The sequence below is a fragment of the Panthera pardus genome, unplaced genomic scaffold (genome assembly GCF_024362965.1).
Source record: "Panthera pardus isolate Hobbes unplaced genomic scaffold, ASM2436296v1 HiC_scaffold_24, whole genome shotgun sequence".
Lineage (NCBI taxonomy): Eukaryota > Metazoa > Chordata > Mammalia > Carnivora > Felidae > Panthera > Panthera pardus.
Genome location: NW_026526810.1, coordinates 21,872,313 through 21,882,610, shown reverse-complemented (window position 1 = coordinate 21,882,610; position 10,298 = coordinate 21,872,313). Strand labels below are relative to the sequence as shown.

General features: G+C 37.3%; 1 protein-coding gene across 3 annotated transcripts in view; it reads left to right on the top strand.

The window, feature by feature from the left end:
- The window catches only part of ETFA (electron transfer flavoprotein subunit alpha), an 82,365-nt gene that overhangs the window by 57,193 nt on the left and 14,874 nt on the right, over positions 1–10,298 (top strand). For all 3 annotated transcript variants that reach the window (XM_019441354.2, XM_019441351.2, XM_019441352.2), the window contains exon 10: positions 9,637–9,702. In XM_019441354.2, the coding sequence (XP_019296899.1) occupies positions 9,637–9,702 (66 nt within the window). The remainder of the gene's footprint in view (positions 1–9,636; positions 9,703–10,298) is intronic.

Sequence of the window (10,298 nt, the reverse complement as noted above, 5' to 3'; positions counted from 1 at the left end):
TATGCTAGTGGTATAATTTGTCATCTGCTTTGGACATATTGTAACTAAGCTGTTGTGAAGAAGACATTTACTTGGCTTCTTCTGGGGAGAAAAGGTGGGCCAGGAGAAAGAATATAGAAGTACTTATGTCTAAAGATGAATTTAGGATTTCAAAGAATCTTTGTCTAAAAAATCCAAGCTATATATTCTGTGCCTGGTAAACACCAAGTCCATCACATTCATGTGAGGAACCTTCCTTCAGAGGCTGCATGAAGACTGTTACTTTTTTTTCCTAAATGGGCTTTCTGGCTTTGCTTCTAGGCCTTTCCCATTAGGTTATTTAGAACCAGATACTGACTTCATTGAAAACTGGATCAAAGTTTTTATCTGAAAGTATTGGCTAGTTTTTAGTACATGTTGTATAAACATTGTCAACAACAATTAAGAAATAATTTCCCTCTCTGTCCCAAAAATAAATAAAAAACGTTGAAAAAAAATTTAAAAAAAAAAAAAAAAAGGGGCGCCTGGGTGGCGCAGTCGGTTGAGCGTCCGACTTCAGCCAGGTCACGATCTCGCGGCCCGTGAGTTCGAGCCCCGCGTCAGGCTCTGGGCTGATGGCTCGGAGCCTGGAGCCTGTTTCCGATTCTGTGTCTCCCTCTCTCTCTGCCCCTCCCCCGTTCATGCTCTGTCTCTCTCTGTCCCAAAAATAAATAAAAAACGTTGAAAAAAAATTAAAAAAAAAAAAAAAAAAGAAATAATTTCCAACTCTTGCCTCTTCTGTGAGTCAGTCTCTGACGGACTTGTAGCTAGTCTGTGTTTATGGAGGGCTGCAAATTCCAATTGACATGCAAGTGGTTGGTAGAGAGAGGAATGTAAAAGATGTAGCTTATGTCCCTTCTCAGAATATGAAACTTATAGCTGTTGTACTAACTGATATCTTTAATAACATGGGATAAAAATTGTTAGCTAAAATTGATAGTACTTTTTTGTATATAAACTTCAGTTTATATATAACTTAAGTTTATATATAAGTTAGCTGTTCATTTCATCTCATCTTGTGTTAGTGTTTTTTCTCTAAGGTAAATATGCTCACTGCACTTTTATAGACTAGTGGCTTCAGTTGAAGCATATTACCAGTACTGTCATAATATTCAGTTATTTGTGGTGTAGTAGAAAATGTACTGAATTTAATATTAAAGTACTTGGGTCAAGAAGCTGGCCTTTTATAGGTACACTATATGTATAACCTTCAACAACACACCAAGCCTGCCTGAGCCTGTGCTTTCTCTTCTATAAAATGGGAATACTTTTTAAAAATTTTTTTATTAAAAAAATTTGTTTAAATGTTCATTTATTTTTGAGGAAGAGTGTGAGTAGGGGAGGGAGAGAGGGAGATATAGAATCTGAATCAGGCTCCAGGCTCTGAGCTGTCAGCACAGAGCCTGATGTGGGGCTCGAACTCATGAACCACGAGATCATGACCTGAGCCGAAGTCAGATGCTTAACCGACTGAGCCACCCAGGTGCCCCTAAAGTAGGAATAATTTCTATCCCATAGAGTTATTGTTATAGTTAAGTGAGATAATGTATGTAAAGTACACCATGGAACTCTAATGATTAGTATACCATCTTGACTCCTGATAAAACCTGAGGTAGTCCTAGTATAGGAGCATTATCTAATGGCTGGGACATACCTTCAGCTTTAAACCAAGAGTATGGGTAATGTCCTCCATTCATGTTAAAACTTAGTTTAGCCATAATCCTGCCTGAGAACTTCATAATATAGGCAGAGAACTGTTGGAGAAAAGACCCATAGATAGTTGTGCCTTGTGTTTTGGAGCCTCTTCCAAAAAGAAAAGAAGCTTAACACAATTTGGCAAACAGAGGAAATAGTTTGGCCTTTTAAATGAGCAACAGGATGAAATACAGCAATATTAATGCACAGGAGATTTGCAGTAATTAGAAAATATAGTTTGGTGAATCTACTTCTCAGAGATATTCATTATTTGCTATGATAAATTCCATTTAATTCCTAACATGGCATTTGTCCTCTGTTTGTGTGTTGTGTTTTAGCTGTAACAGTTGCTGTTTAAGGTAATGCTTCTGTAGTCTTCTAAATAAGAAGGTTGAGAAAGCATTTGTTATCTTGTAAAACTGTTGTCCTGTCTGCGACAGTCTTAGGGGTATTGTTTTTGAGCACGTAATATTGGATCTCTGAACTCTAGAATTGCTTTTATGTTGCTTCCCTAGCTCTGGAAAAGGAGACTGTTGGTAGAAAAGAAGTTTTAAACCGATTTTTAAAGAGATGAAGCAAGGGTGCCTTTGTGGCTCAATAGGTTGAGCGTCCGACTTTGGCTCCCGTCATGAACTTGCAGTACGTGAGTTTGAGCCCCGTGTTGGTCTCTGTGCTGACAACTCAGAGCCTGGAGCCTGCTTTGGATTCTGTGTCTCCCTCTCCCTCTGTTCCTCCCCCCTTGGCACACTGACTCTCTCAAAAATAAATAAAGATTTTTAAAAAATCATTTTTAATTTGCTTAAAAAAAATAAAGAGATGAAGCAATGTTGGCTCAGCTTCTCTGCTCTGAAAGCTTCTAATTAAACTAATGTATTCTTATTTTGTATAAACAAAAAAGTAAATGTTTACACCTTTCCTTTCTACTTTTTTAAAGTAAAGCAGATCTGAAGTTGCTATAGGCAGAATACTGCCCAATTCCAGGAAAAAGTGAATGTATGAGTTTATGTCATAAAACTCATGTAATTTCAATTTCATATATATATGTTTTACATAGCCAATATGGGTCTTGGTATCGAAACTGGGGAATGTATCTCTCTATATTAAGATTGTGTTCGAATTTTGCAAAGAAATTTACCCCAACTTTCTAAACCAGTCTAGGAAGATGGGCGAATTTCTAGCTTTACAGCTAGTGCTAAATGCAATAAAGAAACTAATAGGTATCAATGAAAAGAAATTTTTCCAATACATTATCCCAGAAGAATTGTATCAAATTAATAACTTCCTTGAGATGCTGGTAGTTGCCGCTTTAAAGTGGAATTTAGGGGTGCCTGGGTGGCTGAGTCAATTGACTCTTGATTTTGACTCAGAGCATGATCCCAGTGTCATGGTATTGAGCCCTGCGTCAGGTTCCATGCTGCTCATGGAGCCTGCCTGAGACTCTCTCTCTCTCTCTCTCTCTCTCTCTGCCCCTCTCCGCCACTCTCTCTCTCTCAAAATAAAAAAAATAATAAAAAGTAAAGTGGAATTTAGATAATAGTTGGCTGTCCTTTGCCTTCTACTTTAGAGATTTAGTGATCATTTAGTAATAACATTAATAATAACACCAAACATATTTTGAACACTATGCATGCACTGTGTTATTTAATAATCACAACAGTTGTATTAGCTGTAGTTATTTATCTCCATTTTGCACATGAGGGGATTGAGATTTTGAGAGGTTAAATAATTTGCCTGAAAACAGATGGTAGGGAAGAGTTAAGATCTGAACCCATCTCTCCCTGATCTTTCTTATTTAGTTATATTAGTGATTGAATAAATGTAGTGGTTTTGTGTTGTGTACTTACGCATTTCAACTTTCTTGAGTTGAGATCTTAGCTCGTTAATTTTCTATCATCCTTGTTTCCTAATATAAAAAATTTTTTAAGTTATAAATTGTTTTTTGTTTTTGTTTTTTTGTATTACTTTAGCTACATCCTACAGGTGCTAATATACTTTGCCCTTTTTTGGTGTTTTGTTCCAAGTATTGTGTGTGTGTGTGTGTGTGTGTGTGTGTGTGTGTGTGTGTTTATTTTGTTTTGAGAGGGAAAGAGAGTGGGGAAGGGAAAGAGAGAATCCCAAGCAGTCTCCCTGCTGTCAGTGCAGAGGCTGATACAGGGCTTGAACTCATGAACCATGAGATCATGACCTGAACTGAAATGAAGAGTCAGGTGTGGGGCACCTGGGTGGCTCAGTCGGTTAAGCGTCCAACTTCAGCTCAGGTCATGATCTCATGGTTCATGGGTTTGAGCCCAGCATCCTGCTCTGTGCTGATAGCCTAGAGCCTGCCTTGAAATCTCTCTCTCTCTCTCTCTCTCTCTCTCTCTCTCTGCCCTCCTCCACTTGTGCTGTCTCTCAAAAATAAGCATTAAAGAAAAAAAATTTTAAGAGTCAGGTGCTCAGCTGACTGAGCCACCCAAGCTCCCCTTGTTCCAAGTATTTTTAAATTTCTATTTAAACATTTTTTTAAAAATTCAGATTATTTAGATACTTTTTTTTTGGAAAAGTATGAGTTTTTAAGGATAGATTTTTTAGGTCCTTCTAGAGTTTTAAGAAATATATTACTTATGAGAGGACAAAACTTGATAGTTTCTTTTCAGAATAAAAATTAACTGTATTAAGCCAGTAGTTTTCGTGTGCTTTTGGTTTTCCTGTAATAGTCCACACTACCTGAAATTTGATGGACTTTTGTCATCATTTATGACACTATTGGCTGCTCTTTTGTTTAATCTTGATGCCTCTCATGCTGGTCTTCAGCTTTGTTATACTACTGACTTTTCCTTTTCTTTCTCTTTCAAAGTTTAAAACAACCTATAAATGCTCTTATTCTGAGCCAATACAAGCAAAGCAGACACGTGAAACTAAAGTCGTTTTATCTGTAGCTCTCCTTTCAGACCATGTGCTACAGTACCTTTGTAGAGCGTACAAGAAAGTTCTTTAGCTTATTCTAAAATTATCTTGGATCTGTGCTATCCAGTACGGTAACCACTAAACTACATGTGGCTATTGGACACATGAAATGTAAATTAGTCTGAATTGAGATTATTATTAAAATTAATTTCACCTGTTTTTTACTTAATGTGGCTAATAGAAATTTTAAAATTAAATATGTGGCTCACACTATGTATCTTTTTTGGATTTAACAACATTAGACAAAAATTGGCGTTAGACAAAAATCACAATGTGTAAGTCAGAGACCACTTTCTCCTTAGCTTCTGCACTAAAATCCCCTGGAGAGTAGGACTCAGATAACACCCCTTGAATTCCAGGTTTCCTGCACAAGGTTTGGGTTAAGCAGGAGTGATGTTAGTACATTCTTTCTGAAGAAAGTAACTGAAATTCAAATAATCTACCAGAGAATATTCTGGCCATGTTGATTCCACAGGTTGGTTAGATTTCTGTAAAAGTATTTTAAGACTGCATTGTAGTCATCTTTCTGTTTATCAGACATGCAGGTTTATCAGTAAGCTAGGACCACTAAAACCTGCATTTAATAGCTTATTTTGTCTGAAGGACTAAGGGAGCCAGAGTAGATGGGATAAGCTGCAAAAGTGGGTTCCTGGTGGGCAGAAGATAGAATTGACTACAGAGCAGTGTCATCCCCTGACCTTTTCATTTCTCAGTGGCAGATACTGAAAGCATTTGCACAAGAGACCAGAGCTCTGTCATACTTTGATGTTTTTTCCCTTAGCTTGGATTATAGATTTTTATTACTTTACCTTAACCTATGTTGCTAGACTGTGAACTTCTTGAGGACATGGGACAAAGAATCATAATTGTCTTTATAGCCCCTATAAAGTATAACAGCAGTATCAACAACTATGAAGTCATAGTTAACTCTCAACTTTTTAGTCTCTCAACTTTTTCCTGTTATGGCATACTTAGAAAATTACAGTATTTGTACCACAGAGAATTTTGGCTTCCCTGTGCTTCTAGTCTATACAACTTTTTTGTATGAATTATGAGAAAAGTACCCCTTTCTCAAGTTACTTTACTGCCATCTGTTGGAAAATTATTGTAATAAATATGCAGTTCTGTAATGGCTGTGATATAAGTGATGGCTCCCTCCAGAGCTGTTCTGTGTACATAGTACATAGTATATAGTACATAGTTGCTCAGCTGTACATAGTAGCCTTGAGATTACCTCAGGAGCCCACCTGGCCAATGAGTGGGCTGAGAAAATCAATATTTGAGCATACCTGAAGGCACATCAGTGTCTTGGGAAACTAGATACTATGCCAAGGACTGAAGCCTTACAGTACCCTTTGAAGTAGGGTTCTTATAATTCCAGTTTTTCAGGTGAGCAAGCTGAGGCATAGAGGCTAAATACTGGCCCACAGTCACGGGTCTACCAGGTGGCTGAACTGGAATTTAAACCTAGGCAATGAAATTCTAGAGCCTAGGTTCTTAATCATAGTGATATACTCCTCTTGTAAACCTTTGTTAAACCACACTGGATGCAGCACTTTCCAAGCCCTATTCCTGTTTTCATCTCAGCCCACTGTAAGGTATTTTAGAGCCCTGCCCCTGAATTCTTTTGTTGAGCCTGTAGCTGTAGTCTTTTTTAGGTTTTGACAAGAGAAGAGTAATTTGTGCTTTCTCCTACTGGTCCTTGTTTCTGTTGAAGTGAATGCCATCCCTTCTTTCTATTTCAGAATAACCTCTGGTCCTCTTACCACCCTGGTGGCTTTCTTTTTTCCCACAGTCCCATCCCCATTCTTCATTTGCAGAATGACCATCCCAAACTGCTGCCAGCTCATGTAGGTTGATCTAGTTTCACTTCTAGATTCTCTCCCTTTGTTAAGGCTGCTAGGATTTTATCTCCAGAACTACCCCTCCCTACTTCTGTGTCTGTTCCTTTCTTTAATCCTACCTTTTTTTGAACCCTTAATTGCTGTTCTTCCCTCCAAGTCACCTCTCATTTTCTCTCCAAACTATCTTACTTACTATCTGATTTTAGAAGGAAAGTGCTTCAGGGCAGGGATTGCCTTGTTATGTTGTGAAGCAGGGTCTAAAGTGCTCCATAAATTAGCATCTGTGGAGAGTTTTATACATACTAATTATTATTATTGAAATACAGAAATGCTTTCTGAGCCATGAGGAAGCATCCTAAGATAATAGTCTAATTGCCTGTACATGTTTTTTAAAAAAGAAGAAAAAAGTCTCTCTTCCTGCCTCAGAGAGCTATCAGATCTCAGAACAGAAGCCCAAATCCCAGGACTCTTTCTGGTTATTATTTCAATGCTTTTATATTTATTCAGAGAACCATGTTTGTAAGACAGTAAAATAAGGTCCCGTTGGTCATGTGAACCTATTTGGACCACTTATACTGGTCAGAGAGGCAGGAATGGCCCCTTGGTTTGCTTTGGCCCAGAATCTTTTATTTCCTTAGTGACATTTATGGTTAAAGTCAATGGTATTCATATCTCATGGGGTTTAAAGTAAATTTCATTTATATTTATGTAGATGTTTACTGCCAGGATGATCATTTTTTATTAGCATTTTATGATGCAAATGGAGAAGCTTTTAAGACTTGTTGAATTTTAATGTAGACATGTATGTTAGAAGGACTCATTTACAGAACTATTGATCCTTTACAATGCTTGCTTTGAGAATACACTTGGAAGAGTGGTTAGTGAGACAGTTTTCTATCTGTACGTTTGTCTTTCTAAATAACTTGCTTTATAAATCTTATTGTCCTGGTTTTCCTGAATGTGAGATTTATTAGTAAGTGTATTTTGATTAACAATTTAATGAATGATCTTTTGTGAAAAAAATGCTAGTCAAAATAAACTGGTGTTAAAATTATCATTTGAAGTTACCTGTAAATCTTAAATAAAAAAGTGGTGCTTTTTCAAAGAAAAGAAGCTTGTTGACCACTCCATGCCTGATCATGTATTATATATATATAGATGAGATATATACATCACATATATATGAGATGTATGTATCTCATCTATATCTATATCTGTATCTATCTGTATAGATAGATTGCTGGGATTGGGATTGTTTTTTATCCTTTCCCATACATTTTACTTCCTGCAGCCTAAGACAGTCTTTTAGGCCAAATTGCACTTACTTATCTTTATAGAGCAAGTTGAATTGGGAAACAAGCCCACATAATTTTTAGATGATTTAACTTACTTTAGGGATTAAGTTGTTTCCTTTTACAGGGTACACAGTGGTACCTTGCTGCTCTAGAAGCAGTTGGACAATTTATGCCTTTAAAGATAAGACCCGGGGGATATACCATCCCCTGGCCTGGTCCTGCTGGAAAGAGTTAATAGATTTCAAGCTGCATAAGAGCTTATGGATCATCTATTCTAGTAGTTCTTAGCTCTGGCTGCACATTAGAGTATCCTGTGGAGCTTTTTTAAGAAGCTCTAGTGTTGGGGCTGTACCCCTTCTGTTTGCAATTGGGGAAACTGAGAGAGGGAGAAATTGGCTTGTATCCAGCCACATACCACACATGCTTAGGTATTATGAAAAATCCCTATTCTCAGATCTTAGTTGAAATGCTGTCACATTTTGGAGTGAGCAGTTATTAAATTAGATCATAAGCAGTGCAGAACAGGGTGGGACCACCTGACACTGTCATTGACTTTGAAGTATCTACCCAGTAATAAAACATATAAAAATAAAAAGCCACCTTCAGTGCCTTCCACCTTAATCATATTGAGGAGAGTCTTTACTGTCAGTTGTGATGAAACCGTAGTGTCAATCTGTTTACATAGTGGGTGAACCCCCCTACCCAAGGTAGGACTTGCTAGTTCAGTTTAGGTGTGGGGAAAAGCTTTTCAGTTAAAGCTTTAATTATATCCAATAGATAGAATGGAGCAGCTAAGCTCTTTTAATTAAGCACTGATTAAATTGGTTTTCCATGATAGTTTTAATTTTCAAACATGGACACTTTAAATTTTTTAGATAAGGGGACAGAGAGCAACAGTCAGTTATCATTTTCTTCGTTACTTCAGTTATTACTGGGGGTGAAGGGTTAGGAGGAGGCACAAATACTGTCATCAACATTTACTTAGAAACTACAGTCTGGGGGCCCTTTTATTAAGTGCTAGAAATACAAAGGTTATGCCTATGCCTTCAAGAAGTTTATATTCCTTACTTAGGGAGACTGTGTGTGCATGTACACATGCATATGTGTCTGTTAGAACCTCTTGAGGCTGATTTGTAGTTTTGGTTTTTCTGAATATGAAGTCTAATAAATATATCCTAATGATCATTTTTAACAAATTTCTTTTTATGAGAAGCCAGACAAATAAGTCAAAATATATTTTAGTATGTGTTTATATGTTAATGTACATTGTGTGTATATTGTGAATGGGTATATACAGAATGATGAGTTAAAGTGTGATTATCTAAAAGTAGCCCAGGGACGCCTGAGTGGCTCAGTCGGTTAAGCGCCTGACTCTTGGTTTTGGCTCAGGTCATGATCTCGTGGTTTCGGGAGTTCAAGCCCTGTGTCTGGCTCTGCGCTGGCAGTATGATCCTGCTTGGGATTCTCTTTGCCCTTCCTCTACTCGCGCTTTCTGTAAATGAATGAATAAATAAATAGCCTAGACAAAAAGTGCTACCTCACAGGAAATTGTGAGATTAAGTGAAACAGGTGATGTAAAATGCTTAGTATAGTGGTTGGCACATATTTAATGCTCATAGATTCTCATTATCCACATGTTTATTATTCAGAGGAAAAAGAAGACTATGGATTAGGGAGATCAGGGAAGGAGGTAAGCATAATTTAAGTAATACATATTGCATCTTTTCTATTTAAAATATCTTCAGTCTGAGACCTGAATTGCTAATAGCACATACTGTGGAAGATACAATATAATATATATAAGTATGTATTAAAGATAATGGTCTCTTTTATTTCAGGAGCTTTATATTGCTGTAGGAATATCTGGAGCCATTCAACATTTAGCTGGGATGAAAGACAGCAAGGTAACTACACAATAATAATGATCCTAAAAGAAAGATTTTTATATTTTAAAATTTTGGTTTCACTCTGTTTCCATATAGTTACACAGTGTATGTAAGTTCAGCCATTCAGATTAACATTTCTTTCAGGAACTGAAAGAAGTACAAGCTGCTGTTCACTGATTGAAGGTGTACCATTGGTAGGAGAGGCAGTGCCATGTCAGGAAAAAAAAGTGTGACCCTGAGTCCCAGCTTTGCTACTAGCTTACCACATGATGTGTCCTGTCTGCACCTCTGTTCTTTGCCTAACACAGGTGTTGGTTGATGATGTCTGAGGTCCCTTTCAGCTCTGAAATTAGTGGATAGAAAATTTAGGGTGAAAACAGCTTGATGAGGTTCTGACCATCTAACTAGTTTATAAGATTTCTCATCCCTGATTCTCTATCTGCTTTACCCTGGTCCCCTAAAAGTCCCACCCTCATATGTCAGCACAGCTCCTCTTCTCAGGCTGTTACTAAAGTGTGACGGACACATTTGGAGTTGGAGCATCTTAATATCTGAGTAATTGTTAAAAATACAGGATGTAGAGGAAACACTTGATTTTAAATTGCTGCTTGGAC